Source organism: Narcine bancroftii, chromosome 3, assembly GCF_036971445.1.
Source record: "Narcine bancroftii isolate sNarBan1 chromosome 3, sNarBan1.hap1, whole genome shotgun sequence".
Lineage (NCBI taxonomy): Eukaryota > Metazoa > Chordata > Chondrichthyes > Torpediniformes > Narcinidae > Narcine > Narcine bancroftii.
Genome location: NC_091471.1, coordinates 267,974,172 through 267,997,797, shown reverse-complemented (window position 1 = coordinate 267,997,797; position 23,626 = coordinate 267,974,172). Strand labels below are relative to the sequence as shown.

At 41.7% G+C, this 23,626-nt stretch overlaps 1 protein-coding gene and 1 long non-coding RNA gene across 9 annotated transcripts in view; one reads left to right on the top strand and one right to left on the bottom strand.

Annotated features, from left to right (window-relative positions):
* The window catches only part of LOC138758736 (spindlin-1-like), a 77,903-nt gene that overhangs the window by 31,736 nt on the left and 22,541 nt on the right, over nt 1-23,626 (top strand). For 6 of the 8 annotated variants that reach the window (XM_069928072.1, XM_069928075.1, XM_069928074.1 and 3 more), the window contains 2 exons: nt 5,596-5,653; nt 17,675-17,925. In XM_069928072.1, coding sequence (XP_069784173.1) covers nt 5,596-5,653; nt 17,675-17,925 — 309 coding nt within the window. Of the gene's footprint in view, nt 1-3,990; nt 4,032-5,595; nt 5,654-17,674; nt 17,926-23,626 lie in introns of all 8 variants that reach the window. The other 2 variants (XM_069928076.1, XM_069928079.1) reach the window with 1 other exon arrangement.
* Nucleotides 1,385-23,030, bottom strand: LOC138758739 (uncharacterized). Its single transcript, XR_011354410.1, has 3 exons — nt 22,942-23,030; nt 11,881-12,042; nt 1,385-4,469 (listed from the first exon to the last, which is right to left on the bottom strand). It is a non-coding gene; the product is annotated as an uncharacterized lncRNA (long non-coding RNA).

Below are 23,626 nucleotides of genomic sequence, written 5' to 3'. Positions count from 1 at the left end.
GGCAGAGAAACCCCTCCATGAGTGCTCGATGCATAAAGCCACATGGAATTCTGGGAGGGCAGGTCCGCCATCACGCTATCCAATTGTCTATAAATTGTGCGCTATTGCCGCTAGGACTTTCCCATGGTCTTTATAAATTGTGCGGCTATACTTTCCCACTGTATTTTATAAATTTATAAAGGTTTATATAGATCAGCACCGCAGGGGCTGAAGGGTTCATACTGAGTTGCACATAATGCTTAATTATGTTATAATTAGGCATGATTAATTTTGTTTAAAAATAAGATCATAATACAGTGATCAGGATTTTGGGCAGGTTCACAATTGCTCGATGTGTCACTCAGATATCACTGGTGGAGGATAGTATCCCCTATCCCCAGGGATGCCTTATGATGAGTGTGAAAGGACACAGAGAACCAGTTAACAGCAGTCCAGTGTGAAAGTCAAAAATGGCTTCCTGAACCGGTTCACTGAACGGCCAATCTACTGGTCAGCTAGTGTGAAAAGGGCTCAAGACAAAAGGGCACAACTTCAGGATTGAAGGTGTTCACTTAGAACAGAGATGCAGAGGAATTTCTTTTGCCTGAGGGTGGTAAATCTCTGGAATTTGATGCCACAAATTATGTGGAGGCCAGGTCATCCATTGAGTGTATTTGTAGCAGAGATTGATTAGATTGTGATTAGCCAGGGAATCAAATGTTATGGGATGAAGGCCAGGCAGTGGGGCTGAGAGGGAAAATGGATCAGCTCGTGATTAAATGGCAGGGCAGACTCTATGGGCTCCTATATCTTGTGGCCTTATGGTGATTCCTGTTTGGCCAAAAGTTCTTAGCAAGACCAGATTTGAGGCATCTCTAGGCAACGATCAGAAGCAGGAATTGTAATGTCGCATTTCAAATTCTTTGCTTTCCAAACCCAGAAGAATTCCAAAAACAAAATCATTGTAATAAATGTAGACATTGCGAACCTTCCCTACATTTACTGCCCATCCCTGATTGTTCATGAGACAGTGATGGTGACCTTCCTTCTTAAACCATTCTGGTCTGTTCATTCAGATTTATTGTCAGATAATATACATGACATCACATACAACCCAGAGATTTGTTTTAGACATACAGCTATGCAACAGGCCATTTTGGCCCACAAATCCATGCCGCCCAGTTTACACCCAATTAGCCTATACCCCTGATACGTTTCTAACGCAGGCCAGGCAGAATTACCGCTTATTGATGGTGCAAAAAAATGTACACATGTAAACAAATAAACAAATGTAAACTGTGCAGTGTGGGGGGGGGGGGGGGGAACAGACGATAAAGTGCAAAATTAAGAGTCTTAAATGAGTTTCTGATTGAGTTTATTGTTGTTGAGTCTGATAATGGAGTCTGTTCCTAAACCCAGTGGTGCAGGTTTTGTGGCACCTATACCTTTTTCTTGATGGTAGGAGTGAGAACAGAGCGTGTGCTGGGTGGTGTGGATCCGTGATGATCGTGGCTACTCTCCAACAGCAACGCTCCCCAAAGATGTTCTGAGAGAGTTTAGTCTTTATTCCCAATGATGGCAGTATGTTTCCAACTCGGGTAGTAGCTGGTCAGGAGCCTTCAGGTGATGGCATTTCGGAGGTACATTTTTAGAACTGAGCCTTTTGTCGAAAACTGAAAATTGATCCTTGATTTAAAGGTTTAAATGAAAATATAAACTGGTGAAAGAATTGGAGTAAGGTATGCTGTGGACAAAGGAAAAGGTTAACTTTCACAGTCTAATGTGGATGGTAGGTGAATGGAACTTTCCATATGGGTAAATGGTCCACAAAGAGCAAGAACTGCTATTTAAAAGGCAGCTATTTTTAGGACAATTAATGTACAGATGTTACAGTTGAAATTTATCAGAGATATGTTAGTTCCCACTTGAGCAGACCCAGGGCCCCATTACCCCCTGAGCAAACACATCTCTGTAAATGCAACACATGATGTGCACTAAACACAGGGTTATGCTTGCTGGTACAGATTTAGTAGCTGCAAAGAAGACATTTCATACTGCATGAGCTGTTTTCCTTATCTCAGTGGGATGAGGAGGAAACAGACTGACATACAATAACTTAGTGTGTTTTCCACATCCCTTTGAGTAAATCTCGAGGCACCTTGTAGCCAATTAAGTATTTGGTCTAGTCCAATGGTTTTCAACCTATTTCTTTCCACTAACATACCACCTTAAGTAATCCCTTACTAACCACAGAGCACCTATGGAATAGGATGTGAGTGGGGAAAAAAAAGGTTGCAAACCATTGGTCAAGTCACTGTTGTAATATTGGAAATGCAGCAACCAAATTGTTTACACCAGCTAGTCCATTTTTAAGATATTGATTGAGAGATAAGTATTGACCATGTCACCTGGCAGATCTCCCTACTTTTATTTGAAATAATAATGTCATACCTCTTTGCTTTTCTCATTCAAGGCTCAAAGGGCAACTGTCATCCAAAAGATGGCACCTTCAATGGTGCAAAATTCCTTGAGTAACATATTGGATCCTCAGCCCAGATTTTTGTGCTCAGGTGTCTGAAGTAGCACATAAGTTATTGTTTTTATAATAATTGAATCATACAATATGAAAAGTCAATTTTGTGCATCTTCTCAAAAGTCAGTGCAAGAGGGAGATAACGTTTCCTGATGAACGGGACCCTATCAGTTGATGGCCAAGTCTATGGGGGGAGAGGGCATATCACATTAATTTGTTTTTTTTTTCCCACATCTGCAAAATCTCTGGACCTGTAGTGAAGAAGTGAAACATAAAATTATTCAGAGAAAATCCTCAGCATCAGATTTCAGATTTATTGTCACATAAAACCCAGAGATTCTTTTTTCTGCAGGTCAGGCAGAATTACCATTTATTGATAGCGCGTAAAAAAACGGTACTCAATGTACACGTGAACATATAAAGAAATGTAAACAAACTGCAATAAGGAGAGGGGAAAAAAGTGCAAATTAAAAAGTCCTTAAATGAGCTCCTGATTGAGTTTGTTGTTGAGGAGTCTGATGGTGGAGGGGGGAGCAGCTGTTCCTGAACTTGGTGATATGAGACTTGTGGCACCCATACCTCTTAACTGATGGCAGCAATGAGAACAGAGCGTGTGCTGCGTGATATGGATCCTTGATCATTGCTGCGGCTCTCCGACGTCATCATTCCCTGTAGATGTTCTCGATGGTGGGGAGGGTTTTGCCTGTGATGTCTTGGGTTGTGTCCACTACCTTTTGCTCAGCTTTATGCTCAGGAGGGTATTGGTATCTCTGTACCAGACTGTGATGCAGCTGGTCAGCACGTATCTGTAGAAATTTGCCAGGGTTTCCAATGTCATATCAAACTTCTACCAACTCCTGAAGAAGCAGAAGCGCTGAGGTACTTTCTTCACGATGCCATTAGTGTGTTGGGTCCAGGAAAGATCCTCCGAGATGGTGACTGAATGTGTTCAGAAAATAAATGAATAGAATAGTGAAGAGTTGAATGGGTCACTCGAACCACAACAGGATTTCAGTCAGATGAAGAATAGAGCAAAGCACTGGCGCATGGAATGTAATCCTGTCAAGTGTGAAGTGATATATTTTGAGAGGTCAAATGGAAGTAGGACACATATGGTAAATGTTAGGATGCGAGAGAATGTTGAAAAGAAAGACCAAGGGGTTTCTAGTCCTTTGTTCCCTGAAAGTGGCAACATGGATGGAAAGATGTTGAAGAAAGATTACTAATAGGGTTGAGTCATAGAATACAAAAATTGGGGTGCTATTTTGCAACTCTTCAAGGCACTGGTTAGACTGCCCGTAGAACACTCTAAATAGTTCTGGTCTCCACACTAAGGGGATAATTGCACTGGAGAGAGTGCAGAGAAGATCCTCCAGGATGTTGCCTGAATAAGAAGGAAAGTTATGGGGATAGAATGGATGTGAGATTTATGAGAGGCATAGATAAGGTAGATAATCAAAATCTTTTTTTTCCCCAAGGTTAGGGTATCAAACACAAAAAAGAGGATATGGATTTAAAGGTGAGAAGAAGCAGTTTTAAAAGGGATCTAATGGGTAGGTTTCTATTTTTTACACAGTGGAGTTGCTATGTGGAGAACACTGACAAAGGAGTTGCAGTGATGATGTTTAAGAGGCATGTTGTGGGTGAGAAAACAGCAGGGTGGTCCCTCAAAGATGGCAAAGACTTGGGAGAACATAAGCACTCCTTACAGAACGCATGGGATTTGAACCCCGGTCTTAGTTGCTGGCTAAGAGCAGCATTGTGCTAACCTCCACACTAAACATGCCGCTTGATCACACAAAATCAGTGGGAAATACTTCATCTTCACAGTTAATAAGTTGCTTCAATAACATGGTGCAGAGTTCATCAGGATCAGGATTTATTGGCATGAGCAAGTCAAGAAATTCGGTGTTGTTGCAGCAGCGTCAGACTGCATTATAACCATCTTCCAACAATACTATAAAAAATAAAATAATAACAATAATAATGTACAAAAAGTAAGACGGCTCATTGGTTACATACAATGTCTTTAATTGTCGTTGGGCTACAATGTTTATTGTTGGAGGGAATCAAGATATTGAGCTGCTTATGACAGCACAGTACAAACACTTCGACCCACGACTTACCAAAGAGAAAACTAAAACCTCGCTACTTCATAACCCTCTATTTTCCTTTCATCGTGTGCCTGCCTAAGAAACTCTTAAATGCCCGTGGTAAAGAGGAATCTCAGAGTTGTATGTGTTGTCATGTGATGTAAATCGGAAATCTACAGATTGTTCCACTCCCACCCCTGGCAATGCATTCCAGGCACCCACAACTCTCTGTGTGTAAAAGAAAATCCCTGATGTAAACTTTGTACAGATAACTTCTAACGTTTGCTACTCCTGCCCTGGGAAAAAGGGGCTGACTGACCTTATCTATACGTTTAACATGGTAATAGTTCAGAAAAAAAATTACCTGCCAGAAACCAGAATGCTTGGTAATTGGAAGACCACTAATTGGAACATAAACAGGAAATTCCACTGTGAATTTGCATAACTTCTGTTTTGTTTGGCTCTGATATTAAAATGAATGGTTCAAGTTAAAGTTGTTTCATAGATATATGTCAAACAAGAACTGTTGGCAGCTAGAGTCGTTGGCAGCTAATGGTTTTTAGACTGAGTTTTGAGAAAGCTAGAGCTGACTGCATTGCTTTTAATCTTATTTGCTGTTTGAGTCATAACTACAGTTTGTTTTTATACTAAATTTGGAGTGCTTGGACCCAAACAGTCAGTTTTAAATTTTCCATTGCATGAACAATAAACTTTTATCTTTTGGAACTACTGTAATACTTTTTTAAAAATTCTCCATCTTCCCAGTCCCTGCCAGTCCTCTGACCTGTTAGTTGCCTGTCACTGTCTGATTTTCCATTTTATTCCCGTTCAAATTGTGGAGGTGGGGTTGCAGTCCTTAGCACTGATGCCCAGTATTTTAAAGCTAAGTCCAAGATTCATTTTGTCACTTGGAATGTCTACTGTTGTTTGTATATTGTAGGAACCAAGATTTATGTCTCCATATAACAGAATGTTCTCTTTTTTTTGCAGTCTCTTGCAGAGTTGCTGGAATTCATGTGAACATGTTGAAGAGGAAGAAGCCTCCTAGGTAAAGAGGAACATTGAGACTGAACACAACCCAGAGCAGTTATTTTTGTGGTGGTCATTAAGTACCTGGAGCAGGGCCATTCAGTTTGATGATTTCTAATTCATGGGAAGTCCCCTGGATATCCATAGATGTCTGCTGGATTTAGGAACTGGGTACATGTGAAGATGTGGAACTTGTACCATACCATTGGATACAGGAGTAATCTGAGTTAACTCCACATCATCTTCAGTGTTTTTACACTGCTAACCTCACTGTAGAAATTAGGAAATTTGTTGCTATTGAATACATTAAGGAGCTTAGCAAAAGGCAAATCCTGTTGAAATGATCACAGGATGGTTTTTAACCAATTTTTCGGATGTTGGAATTGCTGGTGATGTCTGCACTTATTGCCAGTCCTTAATTGCCTTTAGGAAGGTGGCAGTGAGTTGCCTTCTTGAACAAGTCCTTCCACATTGCTTTAGGGTAAAGAGTTTCAGGAGGTGGACCCAACCACCAGTAATGAAGAAACCTCAAAATATTTCTAAATCAGGATGCTGTGTGCTTGTAGGGGAGCCAGCAGGTGTAAGTGTCCAGTGTGCTCACTGCCATGTCCTTCTTGCTGGTAAGAGTTGTGGTTTTGCAAGGTGCCATGAAAGTAGCCTTATATTTTGTGGATAACACACACTGCAGGCACAATGTACATCTAGTTGATTGGATGCTAATCAAGCAAGCTGCTTCGTCCTGGAGAGTGCTAAGTTTTTAGAATTTCGGAGGTTCATATTACATCAAGCAAAACCTTGCATCAGCAAGGTGAGAGCTGCTGAAGGTAAACAGCAAATGCAATGAATGCTGAGGACAGGATGGGCAACAAATGATAGAGAATGACTAGGTGCAGAGACAGGGAGTGAATAAATGTTAAAATGGTTGATTGTCATTTTATTGTGAACATTATTCTTTCAATGGGCTCACAACAAAGCTCAAGATACAAAATCACAAATGGTCGCCCTTGAGGTATGAATGAGGCAAAAGATTTAATTCTCATTGCAATCACAGCTTCAGTTTATCAAATCACTTCCTGAGTGACTTTATCCCAGAGGCAGTTCAGGGCTTTCTTTGTGGCCCATTTCTCCTCCTCCTTAGGCCCTTTTACACTCCCATGAGAGATAGTAATTAATCGCCTTTTTACCATTTCACTTACCTGTGTGAATGTGACCAAAACAGTAAGGGAGGATCATTTTCATCCCAGTACTTACCCACCAAGGTAGGTAGTATCAGAATTGATTTGTTTCTCATCGGCTCCAGTATAAAAGGCTTACCCATCTTCCCGGGATGTCATCGCTGTAATGCTGCAACCCCTGCCTCCTTTTGCACCAGGATGTCAGATCCATATGAAAAAGATCGCACTGAAGTGGCTTTTTTGGTTCAGTGTCAACCCTTCAATCCGATCCAACCAAGCTTTAAACACAGGATCTTGGTGTAAAAGGGGTATTTGATAGAGTTCAGTTTTATTAACAACCATGTTGACCTCGTAAGATAACAGAGCAAGGAAACTACACTAATAATCTGATGTGTTTCATTAAAAAAAAAGGCATGTCTAGATATTTCTCCCTTCTCTGCTTTTTCCCAACCTGCTTATTTTTAGAGCTTTGCATTTGAGGATGGAATCTGTTTATTTCTCCTCTCTCCTTTGGCGTTGCCTTAATCTTGAGAGCACTTCCAACATTTTCTGTATCTATTTTAGGTTTCCAACATCCAAAAAGTTTTGCTTTGGTTTTAATGAGGTGATTTGAGGAGAAGTGTCACTGGGTGGAGGCAACATGGATGTGGGGGTGGGGGGCGGGTTATGTTACACTGAAGTAAGTAGTAGGTGAATTACTGGAAGGAGTTCTGAGAGATAGGATATATAGGTATTTGGACTGATTAAGGACAGTCAGCATGGCTTTTGCGTGGTCGGTCTTGTTTAATGAATCCTCTAGAGTTTTTCGAGGAAGCTACCAAGAAGGTAAATGAAGGAAAGGCTGTAGATGTTGTCGACATGGACTTCAGAAAATCCTTTGACAATGTCACACATGGGAGGTTAGTTCAGAAGGTTAAGGCACTAGGTATCCATGGAGAGGTTGTAAACTTGATTTGAAATTGGCTGTATGGGAGAAAACAGAGAGTGGTAGTGGATGGTTGCTTCTCAGACTGGAGGCCTGTGATTAGTGGTATGCCTCAGGGATCTGTGTTTGTTGTCTATATCAATAATCTGGATGATAATGTAGCAAATTGGATCAGTAAATTTGCTGATGACACAAAGATAGAAGGTGTTGTGGATAGCGAGTAAAATTTTCAAAGCTTGTAGAGAGATCTGGACCAAATGGGAGAATGGGCTAAAAAATGGCAGATGAAGATAAAGGTGAGGAATGGCATTTTGAGAGAGTAAACCGAGGTAGGACATACACAGTAAATGGTAGGACACTGAGGAGTGCAGAGCAAATCTGAAGGCTTTATATCTTAATGCAAGAAGCATTCGGAACAAGGTAGATGAATTGGCTGTAGAAATTGAGACAAACAAATACGATTTGATTGGGATTACAGAAACATGGCTGTAAGGTGGGCAAGCCTGGGAACTTAACATCCCAGGCTATACAATATTTAGGAGGGATCGGCAAGAAAGAAAAGGGGGTGGGGTAGCTTTGATGGTGAGAGAAGGGACCAACACGATTGACAGGAAGGATATTAACTCGGAAGATGCAGAATCTATATGGGTAGAACTGAGGAATAGCAAGGGGTGGAAAATGTTAGTGGGGGTGGTATTTAGGCCTCTAAATAGTAATGTAGAGGTGAGGGAAGGCATAAAAAGAGAAATTAGAGAAGCGTGTAATAAGGGAACAGCTGTCATCATGGGAGACTTTAATTTACATATAGATTGGACTAGCCAAATTAGTAAAAATACTGAGGAGGAGGAATTCCTTGAATGTTTACGGGACGGTTATCTAGACCAATATGTCGAGGAACCAACTCGGGAGCAGGCCACTTTAGACTGGGTATTATGTAATGAAAAGGGGCTAATCAGCAATCTGTTGTACAAGGCCCTTTGGGTAGGAGCGATCACAATATGATCGAATTCTCACTCGACATGGAGAGTGAAGAAATTAAAACCGAGACTAAGCTCCTGAATTTAAATGAAGGGAATTATGATGGTATGATACGGGAGTTGAGTAAGATTGATTGGGTGGTGTTTATGGGGGGGGTTGACGGTGGATAGACAATGGAAAGCATTCACAGATCTAATGGAGAAATTGCAAAAATCATTTATACTGGTTTGGCATAAAAATAAACCAAAAAAGGTGACTCAACCGTGGATAACAAGGGAAATTGGACACAGCATTAGGTCCAAAGAGAGAGCATATCAATTAGCCAAAAAAAGTTCCAAATCTGAAGACTGGGAACAGTTCAAGATGCACCAAAGGAGGACAAAGGGATTAATCAAGAGGGCAAAAATAAATTATGAAAGTAAGCTTGCGGCAAACAAAAACCAACTGCAAAAGCTTTTATAGATATGTCAAGAGGAAAAGATTGGTGAAATCCAGAGTAGGTCCCTTGCAGTCAGAATTAGGGGAATATATAATGGGGAATAAGGAAATGGCAGACCAATTAAATTCTTACTTTAGTTCTGTTTTTACGAGAGAGGATACAAATAACCTCCCAAGGATGTTGGGAAACATAGAGACTAATGCAAGGGAGGAACTGAAAGAAATCAGTATCTCTAAGGACATGGTCTTGGGGAAATTGATGGGATTGAAGGAAGATAAATCCCAAGGGCCTGATAATCTACATCCTAGGGTACTCAAGGAAGTGGCCATTCAGATAGCAGATGCTTTAAGAATTATTTTCCAGAACTCGATAGACTCAGGATCAGTACCCATGGATTGGAGGGTAGCTAATGTTACCCCACTATTTAAAAAGTGGGGTAGAGAAAAAAACGGGGAATTATAGGCCAGTGATCCTTACATCAGTAGTGGGCAAAATGATGGAATCCATTATTAAGGATGTAATAACGGAGCATATGACTAGCAGAGAAGGGATCGGACAGAGTCAACTTGGATTTACAAAAGGTAAATCGTGCTTGACAAATCTATTGGAATTCTTTGAGATGGTGACAGGTAAAATAGATGGGGGAGAGCCAGTAGATGTGGTGTACCTGGATTTCCAAAAGGCCTTCGATAAGGTCCCACATAAACGACTGGCATGCAAAATCAAGGCTCATGGGATTGGGGGCAAGGTATTGATGTGGATTGAGAACTGGCTGGCAGATAGAAGACAGAGAGTTGGGATAAAGGGCTCATTTTCTGAGTGGCAGGCGGTGACCAGTGGGGTGCCATAGGGATCTGTACTGGGACCCCAGCTGTTCTCAATTTACATTAATGATCTAGATGAGGGGATTGGATGTAATATCTCCAAATTTGCAGACGACACAAAGCTAGGAGAGGTTGTATGCATTGAAGAGGGGGGTCAGGAAGCTCCAGTGTGATTTGGATAAATTGAGGGACTGGGCAGATACATGGCAAATGCACTACAATGTGGATAAATGTGAGGTTATCCACTTTGGTAATGCAAACCAGAGGGCAGATTACTATTTGAATGGCAATAGATTGGGAGATGGGGAAGTGCAGAGAGACCATGGGGTTCTTGTGTACCAGTCACTGAAGGCGAGCATGCAGGTACATCAGGCAGTTAAAAAGACAAATGGTATGTTGTTCTTCATATCAAGAGGGTTGGAGTATAGGAATAAGGATACCTTACTGCAGCTGTACAGACCCTTGGTGAGACCCCACCTGTAGTATTGTGTGCAGTTTTGGTCACCTTATCTAAGGAAGGATGTTCTTGCAATGGAGGGAGTGCAGAGGCAATTCACCAGGCTAATACCTGGAATGGCAGGAATGACTTATGAGGAAAGATTGCGCAAATTGGGATTGTACTCCCTGGAGTTTAGAAGATTGAGAGGGGATCTCATAGAGACATATAAAATTCTGGCAGGACTGGACAGAATGGATGCAGAAGGGATGTTTCCAATGGTGGGGGAGTCCAGAACCTGCGGCCATGCTTCGAGGATAATAGGCAAACCATTTAGAACCGAGATGAGGTGGAATTTCTTTACCCAGAGTGTGGTGAATCTGTGGAATTCATTGCCACAGAGAGCAGTAAAGGCAGGTTCGTTGAATATATTTAAGAGGGAATTAGATATATTTCTTCAGTATAAGGGAATTAGGGGTTACGGAGAGAAGGCGGGGACGGGGTACTGAACTTTAAGATCAGCCATGATCTCGTTGAATGGCGGAGCAGGCTCGAAGGGCCGAATAACCTAATCCTGCTCCTATCTTCTATCAAAGAAATCTGGGAATGCAGATTCCCTGGAGGTGGACAGAGTTGTAAAGGAAGCCTTTAGCATTTTATGCTTTATACATCAAAGTATTGAGTATAGGAGTTTATGATAAAGTTGTTTAAGACATTGGTGAAGCCAAATTTGGAATATTGTGTGCAATTCTGGATGCCTAAATGCAGGAAAGATATCGATAAGATTGAAAGAGTGTAGAGAAGATTTACTTGGATGTGGCTGGGTCTTCAGGAGTTGAGTTACAGGGAAAGATTAAACAGGTTTGGACTTTATTCCTTGGCGTGAACAAGAATGAGGGGAGATTTAATAGAGACTTACAAGATTATGAGAGGTATATTTGTGGTAATAAAATTTTCCAAGTTGCCTCATGGGGCTGAATCAAGTGTAATTATTGATAAGTAAATGCTTGCGTCATTATCGTTTGTGTCTTGAATACTTGATGAGGTCACTTGCGTGTTGTTTACTCAGTGATCTTAAATAGATCAAGTTTAATCTTTAAAGGAGTAAAATAAAAAGGAATGCAGACACCGTGACTGAAGTAAAAACAATGCTGGAGAAACTGAGCAAGTCAAACAGTGTACTGTACTAAACTATACTGACCTACTATAGCAACGATAACATTTCGGGCTCAAGCCCTTCATCAAGGTATGAGCACAATGTGGGCAGGTGCCCGAACAAGATGGTGGCGGCCCTCCCCTTGTTTACTGGTGTGCCCTTCATCCCTTATCCACAAAATTCAAGGTAGACGCCTTGGTTGAAGTAAAAAAAAACACACCAAATGCTGGAAAAGCTCAGCAGGCCAAACAATGTCGTTTATATTAACAAAGGTAAAGATGCATAACCAACATTTTGAGAGGTTGTACTCAACTAAACATGGTGGCCCTAAACGAAAACTCCATTCCGGTGTCTTAACTGCTGATTTATTATCCAGTTGTCGTTGCTTGAGTATATCTGACCTTGACTGTTGGTTGAGAACAGGATGAAAATGTCCACCTTCCCTCACTCCCTTGCTCTCTTCTTCCAGCTTGGTCTAAAAAAAATCAGATTGACATTTGTTAAATGGCATTCCATTATAAACCACATGAATAATTGTAAAGAGCGAATAGATGGCAACGTTATCCATGGCTTTAACTGTCTTGGCATTTTCTACTTCCCGACTTCTGCTGGTTATGTCCTGTCTCTTCACACTGCAGCTGTTCTCTCCGAAGCAGCTGGTTGGGTGCCATTGAACATGTTGAGTTTACATTTCCATCCTGCTGCTGTTTTCCTCCTCCTACATTTAATTTTGTCCTCCAGCAGTTCTAGGAGGTTAAATGGAGTCTCAGGCTTGCAATTGGTTTTAATGTCCAGCCTTGTGATATGAGGAATCTGGAATTTAATGGCTTGTTGGTTTGTAGCAAGAGTTGAATGCAAAAATGCCCTGTTTTGCTTCACAATAGGGTCTCGGAGACTCTGCGGGCCTCAGGCAACTTGGCACATGACGGTTTTTGCCTTGCTGAAATATGGCTTATATTGAATGTTGTTCAAACTCTCTTGGCTGCAATCCATCATGGAAAACACTCCTTGCACCACATTGATTGCTAAGAATGTTATCATCGTCGTCAACTGCAAAGTGATATCTTAAATGTATTAAAATGTCCTAGGGCACTACGCAGGAGCCAATATCGAATGAGAAAAATTGGATTCTCAGCTATATTGTAGCACAGGTGACCAAATGCTCGGTCAAAGAAATAGGCTTTTAATATGCCCTGAAGTCAGTGAAGTTATTGGAGTAAATAATTCCAAACCTTGGGCCAGAGGCATCTGAACATTGCCGATGCTGTTGCAATGAAAATTGGCATTGTCGGGAGGCCTGAGAGTTACAGGTCACCTCTTCCAAGTGTAGGAGATAACCTTGCATCTCTACACACATATGAAGTATTATGTGAAGCAGTGAACACAAATGAGTACAAAGGAATATCATGTAAAATTGCTGATGGAAAAGAATTAGGAAAGACTGCAATTTCACAGCCTTTCACAGCATCAGGATCTCCCAAAAATGCACTGTACCCAACTTTTGAAGTGTGGTTTCTGTGTGGAGTTCTCAGTTTGCATGCTGCTATATGCTTGTGCTGTCAAGAGGATCATCTTTTGTGTACCTGAGAAAGGACTTCAGCATTTAAAAAATGCCAAGGTATCTTTTATTTCAACATCAAATGGCAGACAGGTGTTGCCTAACAGCCCCTATGACAGGGCAGTACAGCAATGGAAGAGTTGCCCAATATATTTTGTGCTTCAATCTCTGGTTGAGGACATGACTGCCATGCTGAACCATATAAGCATATAACCACTTACAGCACAGAACAGGCCAATTCGGCCATACTAGTCCATGCCGTAGCAAATCCCCACCCTCCTAGTACCACTGACCAACACCCGGTGAATACCCCTCTAGTCCCCTCCTATCCATGTAACGATCCAGTCTTTCCTTAAATGTCACCAATGATCCCGCCTTGACCACGTCTGCCGGAAGCTCATTCCACATCCCCACCACCCTCTGCGTAAAGAAATTTCCCCTCATGTTCCCCTTATAATTTTCCCCCTTCAATCTTAAACCATGTCCTCTAGTTTGAATCTCCCCCTTTCTTAATTGAAAAAGCCTATCCACATTTGCTTGTCCCTTTTAAAATCTTAAAACACCTCTATCAAGTCCCCTTTCAATCTTCTATGCTCCAGAGAAAAAAGCCCCAGTCTGCACAACCTTTCCCTGTAACTCAGACCCTGAAATCCTGTCAATATTCTCGTGAACCTTCTCTGTACTCTCTCCATTTTGTTTATATCTTTTCTATAATTTGGTGACCAAAACTGTACACAGTACTCCAAATTTGGCCTCACCAATGCCTTGTACAATTTCATCATAACCTCCCTACTCTTGAATTCAATACTCCGATTTATGAAGGCCAACATTCCAAATGCCTTCTTCACCACACCATCTACCTGAGTATCAGCCTTGAGGGTACTATTTACCATAACTCCTAAATCCCTTTGTTGCTCTGCACTCCTCAATTGTCTACCATTCAATGTAGCACCTCACATTTATCTGTATTAAATTCCATCAGCCATTTCTCAGCCCACACCTCCAGCCTTCTTAAATCACCTTTTAATCTACGGTAATCTACCTCACTGTCCACAACACCACCAATCTTTGTGTCATCCGCAAACTTGCTTATCCAATTCTCCACCCCTACATCCAGATCGTTAATATATATAACAAATAATAGTGGACCCAGGACCGAACCCTGAGGAACTCCACTAGTCACCGGCCTCCAATTGGACAAACAATTTTCTACCACTACTCTCTGACACCTCCCATCCAACCACTGCTGAATCCATTTCACTACCTCTTTATTTATACCTAATGCCTCCACCTTTTTTCCTAACCTCCTGTAGGGAACTTTGTCAAAAGCTTTACTAAAGTCCAAATAGACAACATCCACAGCTTTCCCTTCATCAACCTTTTTTGTAACCCCCTCGAAGAACTCAATCAGGTTTGTCAAGCATGATCTACCCCTGACAAAACCATGCTGATTACTCCCTATCAATCCCTGTACCTCCAAAAATTTGTAAATAGCATCCCTCAGAACACTTTGCATCAACTTGCCTACCACAGACGTCAGACTTACAGGCCTATAATTCCCAGGTTTGCATTTGGACCCTTTCTTAAACAGAGGAACTACATGCGCCAACTTCCAATCCTTTGGCACCACCCCAGTGGCCAGTGACATCCTAAATATCTCTGTTAATGGCCCCACTAACTGTCCACTAGCCTCCCTGAGTGTCCTAGGGAATATTTTGTCCGGTCCGGGAGATTTATCCACCTTTATCTTTTTTAACACAGCCATCACTAACCTCTTCGGTTATCCTTATATGTTTCATGACCTCCCCACTATTTTTCTTTACTTCAACTGGTTCAACATTTTTTTTTCCCTTGGTGAATAGCGAGGCAAAGAAATCATTCAAAATTTCCCCCATTTCCTCAGACTTCTCACTCAGCCTACCCTCGCTATCTACAAGGGGTCCAATTTTATCCCTCACTCATCTTTTACTTTTAATGTACTTATAGAAACCCTTTGGATTTATTTTTACTCTGAGTCAGGAGCAAATTCACTACATGCCTTGCCCAAGCTAACACTGCCTCAACTCCAAGCAAATCATACAACTGAGGATGATAGCCAATTATATGAAATTACATTAATTTATAATTTGGCAATATCTGTAACTATGGAACAATCTATTGGTTTTGGATCTGCTGTCTAAACTCTGACAACTGTAGGACATGAATACATTTGCTTAAAAACTAACAAAAATGAATTTTAAAGGCACGATGTATTTATTTACTGTTGCCAGGGGATGTCCTGTAGCAAGTTGAGTGAACTCAAAATTCTTATCAACTTTCCTCTGTGGTTACAACACCTTATTATTTTCCTTTCTGAAGCAAAGTAAAGCAGGCAGCCTTGAAATCAACCTTTGCCACAAAGTGGCTTGGTTAGTGGGCAAACCCCACTTTCTCCCTTCCCTATACAGATAACAAGTTTAATATTAGAGGTTGTGAAATTAGGGGAGTTGCATGCACTGACTGACCACAACTGGACTGAAATGTTTTTACATTTACTCTTTGTCGTGTTGTCTTTTATAATTTGGTCTCTTTGAACTACTTAATTTGCAGCATTCTTTAGCTAAATACTAACCTTGCTTCTACTTGGTTACTTTTGAACAAATTACTCCTTGCTGATTTTATTCATTCTTTTGGTGTTTAGAATGTTTTCTCTCCCATGTCATGGTTGCAGGTCTGATGTTCCATGGTATTTGATTATTTGCATATGGAATTATGGAAATGCAGTGAAGGTCTTTCCACCTCTCATGTCCAGGAGGGCTTTAAAAAGCTCTTTCTGCTTTCAGCTCTCAGTCTGAATGATTACAGGTTATGCTATATCTGACGCTCTAGTAGCTCCTATTCAAACATGATCAAGGCTTTGCACACACAGGTCCACACAGACATGCACATACAGGCATGAGTGCACACCGACACATTTACAGGCATGCACACTATTGTGACTGGAGAAAATATTCCTTTGATAGTTTAAGATGCACCATATGTTCCCTAGTTATTTGCGTTGTTGCCCTCTCATGATTTCATGCTGCTCAAGTGAATGTCCCCACTATTCTAAAGGAACCATTCCTTCAAACATCAAGCTGGTGGACCAGTGAAGAACTCTTGCCACTGTTTGGGTGAGTTGAGAGTTTCACTAAGCAATGTTTATTCCTCCGTTAGCATTAGTACTGTATATACACATTGCCGCACTGCAATCTGTAGGAGCTTGCGTGCAAAATGAGTGGTGTGGTTCCAACATCTCCACTTCATTGGCTGTAAACCATTTGCCGATATCGTGAGGTTATGGAAGGCATTGTAGAAATTAAATTTTTTTGTTTGTTTTAACAGAGCCATAAAAACAAAAACACTGAGGTTCATATGAAGAATAAAATTCAAAATCAGTATGTTTGAAAGTCACAGTACACAAACGTTCTGAAGATGCTCAGCAGGTCATACAAAATCCATAGGAAGTAAAAGGTAATCAGTGTTTTGGGCATGGGCCTTTTCCCAGCCTGAAACATTGGTTACCCTTTACTTTCTATGGATGCTGCATGACCTGCTCTTCTGCTCTTTGTATTGCAGTCAACCCCAGCAATTGCACACTTTCTTGTTAGCTCTATGTTTGTAACTTGTTTGAGATCATGATTTAGCCCCTTTGGAATACAGTGAATTTCAAAAAGGGTACAAAGCCTGGAAAAAGTGGAAGAAAGTATTTATAATAATGTAAGTTTAACTTATTATCGGAAAAGACCAAACACGATGGGGCTTGGTAAAAGAAGAGGCCCAACTTTATGCAAAGCCATCCCTTTGTCTTCTTTCCTCCAGCTCTCCACCTCCTTCCTTCTCCTTTAACAGTGCCATTCGCCCCCCCCCCCCCCGCCCCACCCTGTTTGCTGGTGTGCCCTCCCTCCCTTATTCACTTGTTACCTCCTGCCTTTAGGACTGGCTCCTGCCCTCTCCCCACTATTTTGTTCAGGCACTTAATTACATTTTGCTCATAAGTTGATGAAGTGCTCAAACTGAATTGTTGGTTCTGTATCTTCATCTTTACTATATAAAGTACACTGTTTGACCTGCTGAGTTTCTCCAGCTTTGTGTTTTTCAGTTAATGTTACTGTTGGGGGAGGGTGGTGCAGAATCACACTTCATACAATACCACATTAGGTACTTGGGTTGTGGCATTCTTACTCAGAGATCAGACAGACAATAGAAAACAATATCACACAGAATCGCTGAACTAAATATTACAGACCAGTTATCAGAAAGGTAAATGAAAGCATCAAGGCAAAAGCAGAATAGATAAGTTGACATGGTGAAAGGAGTCTGATGTTGGAGCAGAAATGTTGGCCCAAATATGTAAACCATGAAAAAATGTTTGGGATAATAGTGTTATTAAATTTATACTTGAGAACCATACATCTGATATAATACAGTATAGGATGTTAATTGTTGAAATGCATTTACCATTTTATTAAAGAAGCTGTGGCAATTGAGAACCAATACAATTTTTTTCCATCCTGTTTTAACTTCCAAGGAAGCGTAGCAAAGCAGATTCAAGTGATCCGGTTGCCTATAAACAGCGCAGTATTGTTGGAAGTAAAGTGCAACATGGTTGGAGGGAGAAAACGGGAGTGGTTACCCAGTGGAAGGGCACAGTTCTGGACCAGCTGCCTGTCAACCCTTCGCTCTTTTTGGTGAAATACGACGATTTCGACTGTGTGTATGGGATCGAACTTTTCAAAGATGAGAGGGTGTCAGGGCTTGAAATACTGCCCAACAAAAGTGGTATGTAACACAGTACCAGTCAATACAATGTATATGTGTTATAAAGCTCTCAACAGCTACTAATGTAAAACTTATAAATCTCATATATAAGATTATATATGTCACATTTAATCTATCACTGCAACAGCCATAACTTTTTATAGATGTTGAATTTTAAATCTAAAAAACCAATGTTGTAATGGTATACAAAATAGGTCAGCCAGTACCAAAAAAATTGGAAGGATTTTAAAAATGCACCCTAAAAAAACAGAAGACGATGCTTTAAAGGCAAAATCAATTTGCAAAGATTTCCATTAATGATCTATGTTGTTGGAGAGTCTTGAGACTGTTTTCAATATGTACCATGAATCTGATTATCTTCATTAAGCTAAGATCATGTGTTCAAACCCAAGTTTGCAGGAGTTTTAGTTCTCAAAGACAGCTTTTCTCAGATTTAAATATCTGAGAAAATATCTTTATTGTTTTGCAAAATAATTAAAATTCCTCTGGTGCAAATCTGGGCATTCTCTGAACCCTTGGACAGTTCTTTTAGATCTGATGATCTTCTCTGTGGTTGTGTCTTAACTGTGAAACAGGGAAAGACCCAAAGTTCAGTGAAAGTTCACATGAATCATAGTTTTATTTATATAAGCCTTTCCAAAGGCTGTTAAATAAATGTTGAACTATCTGCTGATAGAAACATAGAAGATAGGAGCAGGAGTAGGTCATTCGACCCTTCGAGCCTGCTCCGCCATTCAACAAGATCATAGCTGATCTTAAAGTTCAGTACCCCGTCCCCGCCTTCTCTCCGTAAACTTTAATACCCTTATACTGAAGAAATAGATCTAATTCCCTCTTAAATATATTTAATGAACCTGCCTGTACTGCCGTCTGTGGCAATGAATTCCACAGATTCACCACCCTTTGGGTAAAGAAATTCCTCCTCATCTCGGTTCTAAATGGTTTGCCTATTATCCTCGAACCATGGCCCCGGGTTCTGGATTTTCCCATCCTTGGAAACATCCCATCTGCATCCATTCTGTCCAGTCCTGCCAGAATTTTATATGTCTCTATGAGATCCCCTCTCAATCTTCTAAACTCCAGGGAGTACAATCCCAATTTGCACAATCTTTCCTCATAAGTCATTCCTGCCATTCCAAGTATCAGCCTGGTGAATCGCCTCTGCACTCCCTCCATTGCAAGAACATCCTTCCTTAGATAAGGTGACCAAAACTGCACACAATACTCCAGGTGGGGTCTCACCAAGGCCCTGTACAGCTGCAGGTAAACTCAAACCTATACTCAAACCTTCTTGATATGAAGGCCAACTTACCATTTGCCTTTTTAACCGCCTGCTGTACCTGCATGCTCGCCTTCAGAGACTGATGTACAAGTACCCCTAGGTCTCTCTGCACTTCCCCATCTCTTAATCTATTGCCATTCAAATAGTAATCTGCCCTCCGGTTTGTATTACCAAAGTGGATAACCTCACATTTATCCACATTGTAGTGCATTTGCCATGTATCTGCCCAGTCCCTCAATTTATCCAAATCACACTGGAGCTTCCTGACCCCCTCTTCCGTGCACACAACCCCTCCTAGCTTAGTGTCATCTGCAAATTTGGAGATATTACATCCAATCCCCTCATCCAGATCATTAATGTAAATTGTGAACAGCTGGGGTCCCAGTACAGATCCCTGTGGCACCCCACTGGTCACCACCTGCCACTCAGAAAACGAGCCATTTATCCCAACTCTCTGTCTTCTACCTGCCAGCCAGTTCTCAATCCACATCAATACTTTGCCCCCAATCCCATGAGCCTTGATTTTGGAAGCCAGTCGTTTATGCGGGACCTTATCGAAGGCCTTTTGGAAGTCCAGGTACACCACATCCACTGGCTCTTCCCCATCTATTTTACCTGTCACCATCTCAAAGAATTCCATTAGATTTGTCAAGCACAATTTACCTTTTGTAAATCCATGTTGTCTCCGTCCGATCCCTTCTCTGTTAGTCATATGCTCCGCTATTACATCCTTAATAATGGATTCCATCATTTTGCCCACTACTGATGTAAGGCTCACCGGCCGATAATTCCCCGCTTTTTCGCTACCCCCTTTTAAAATAGTGGGGTAACATTAGCTACCCTCCAATCCATGGGTACTGATCCTGAGTCTATCGAGTTCTGGAAAATAATTCTTAAAGCATCTGCTATCTGAATGGCCACTTCCTTGAGTACCCTAGGATGTAGATTATCAGGCCCTTGTGATTTATCTTCCTTCAATCCCATCAATTTCCCCAAGACCATGTCCTCAGAGATACTGATTTCTTTCAGTTCCTCCCTTGCATTAGTCTCTATGTTTCCCAACATCCTTGGGAGGTTATTTGTATCCTCTCTTGTAAAAACAGAACTAAAGTAAGAATTTAATTGGTCTGTCATTTCCTTATTCCCCATTATATATTCCCCTGATTCCGACTGCAAGGGACCTACTCTGGATTTCACCAATCTTTTCCTCTTGACATATTTATAAAAGCTTTTGCAGTCGGTTTTTATATTTATATTACTTTCGTAATTTATTTTTGCTCTCTTGATTAATCCCTTTGTCCTCCTTTGGTGCATCTTGAACTGTTCCCAGTCTTCAATTGCAGTACTTTTTTTGGCCAATTGATATGCTCTCTCTTTGGACCTAATGCTGTCTCTAATTTCCCTTGTTATCCACGGTTGAGTCACCTCTTTTGGTTTATTTTTATGCCAAACCGGTATAAACGATTTTTGCAATTTCTCCATTAGATCTGTGAATGCTTTCCATTGTCTATCCACAGTCAACTCCTCCATAAACACCACCCAATCAATCTTACTCAACTCCCATCTCATATCATCATAATTCCCTTTATTTATATTCAGGACCTTAGTCTCGGTTTTAATTTCATCACTCTCCATGTCGAGTGAGAATTCGATCATATTGTGATCGCTCCTACCCAAAGGGCCTCGCACAACAAGATTGCTGATTAGCCCCTTATCATTGCATAATGCCCAATCTAAAATGGCCTGCTCCCGAGTTGGTTCCTCGACATATTGGTCTAGATAACTGTCCCGTAAACGTTCAAGGAATTCCTCCTTCTCTGTATTTTTACCAATTTGACTAGTCCAATCTATATGCAAATTAAAGTCTCCCATGATGACAGCTGTTCCCTTATTGCACGCTTTTCTAATTTCTCTTTTAATGCCTTCCCTCACCTCTACACTACTGTTTGGAGGCCTATATACCACCCCCACTAACATTTTCCACCCCTTGCTATTCCTCAGTTCTACCCATATAGATTCCGCATCTTCTGAGTTAATATCCTTCCTGTCAATCGTGTCGGTCCCTTCTCTCACCATCAATACTACCCCACCCCCTTTTCTTTCTTGCCAATCCCTCCTAAATATCGTATATCCCGGGATGTTAAGTTCCCAGGCTTGCCCACCCTGCAGCCATGTTTCTTAATCCCAATCAAATCATATTTGTTTATCTCAATTTCCACAGCTAATTCATCTACCTTGTTCCGAATGCTTCTTGCATTAAGATATAAAGCCTTCAGATTTGCTTTTTTCACCCTCCTTGCTCTTTCTGATATTTTACTTTCGCTGCCTAACCTAACTTTTCCTGTTTTATCTTTTCTGTCCTTTGCCCTATCATACAGGTTCCCACCCCCCCTGCCAAATTAGTTTAAACCGTACCCGACGGCTGTACCAAACCTAGCTGCCAATATATTGACCCCTTTTGGGTTTAGGTGTAACCCATCCTTCTTGTAGAGGTCATGCCTTCCCCAAAAGAGATCCCAATGATCTAAGAAGCCAAAACCCTGTCCTTTACACCAGTCCCTCAGCCACACATTCATTTTACTTAACTGTCCATTTTTGTCCTCAGTTACACTTGGCACAGGTTGCAAACCAGAGATCACCACCCTGGCTGTCCTATTTCTTAGTTTCTGTCCTAGCTCTCTGTAATCCTTTTTCAGTACTTCCTCCTTCTTTTTATCTATGTCATTGGTACCCACATGTACCAAGACATCAGGCTGTTCGCCTTCCCCTTTTAGAATACCCTGGACCCGATTTGAGATATCCCGCATCCTTGCACCAGGGAGGCAGCACACCATGCGGGCATACCTATCTGCCTCACAGAATCTCCTGTCTGTATTTCTGACAATGGAGTCCCCAATGACCACTGCATTCCTCTTTACCTTTTGGTCCACCATGCCAGGCTCAATGCCAGCGACCTGTTCACTGCTGCCAGCTTCGGTCAGGTCATCTCCCTCAACAGCATCCAACAAAATATACCTGTTACTGAGAGGGATATTCACAGGTGTGCTCTCCATTTTCCTGGTATTTTTCTTCCCTCCCCTGACAGTTACCCACTTACCTGACACATCTGGTCTTGGGGTAACTATGTCCCTGAAAGTTGAATCTATCAACTCCTCACTCTCCCTTACCAGCTGTAGGTCCTCAAGTTGCAGCTCCAGTTCCCCAACTCGGTCCTTAAGGAACTGCATCTCGGTGCACCTGACGCAGATGTGGCTATTTGGGAGGGTGGGACTCACCCATGGTTCCCACATCTGACATCCAGTACAAAGCACTAACCCCATAGGCAGACTGAGCTAAAATAATGCCACTTACCCTTCTCCTCGCCTGCTTTTGCCTTAGCCAGTTGAGCCAAAGGCTGGAAGTCCCACTCCTTCAATGCCCCACTCACTCAGTGCGCCGCTCCTCGCTGGCCGCTCCCTCCCCTTTTACTGGCCCCTTGACCAATTAACCTTGACCAATTAACCCAGTCACTCTCTCCAAGCTCCTGCTCCTCTGACTCACAGCTCAAACTCCAGCTGCTGCCTCCTCAGACTCCCAGCCTGATTTGAGTAGGCCCAAGCCCCAGTAAGCCCTTGTATTTAACTGCTTACCTCCACGTCACTCTCTCCGAGCTGCTCCTCCTTCGACTCCCAGCTCGAATTTACATATAGATTGGACTAACCAAATTAGTAAGTCCAGCTATTTATTCTACTCACCCTCTGATGCTGTCTCTTGGCTCCTCCTCCTCTCACCCGACACCAGGCACTGACTCACTGTCTCCTCCGACCGTGAGTCTGACCTTTCTGAGCCCAAGTCCCGGTAAGTGCAGCTATTTATTCTACTCACCCTCTGATGCTGTCTCTTGGCTCCTCCTCCTCTCACCCGACACCAGGCACTGACTCACTGTCTCCTCCGACCCTGAGTCTGACCTTTGGGTAGATATTAGTTATATAGACCTTGTGAGAGTTCTCTTGGATTCAGGAGTACTCTTTAAAGATATTTATATACTGCAAAATGGTTTTGCACAGTTATCTGTGGTGACATAGTTTTAAAACCACATTTAATTTTTGTGTTTCATAATCATTCTGCTTTAACCATTGTTCTTCCCATCCTTTTTGTGGGCAATGCCCCATACTGAGTGTGATACTGTTGAAATCAGTCGTGCTCCAGTAACTTTGAGCTCTGAGAATCTAGAAGGGGTGTGGAGAGGTTAAGTAAATGGACAAGAAGGGGCCAGGTTGAGTAGATATGGGGGATATGTGAGGTCATTCCCTTTGAATGGAAGCCTACTGACAAGAAAAACATTAGCGCATGGTCTTAATTCAGGTACAGCTTGGTAACAGGCCCTTCTGGCCCACAAGCTCTCACTGCCAAATGTGCCAAAGTGACCAATTAATTTAC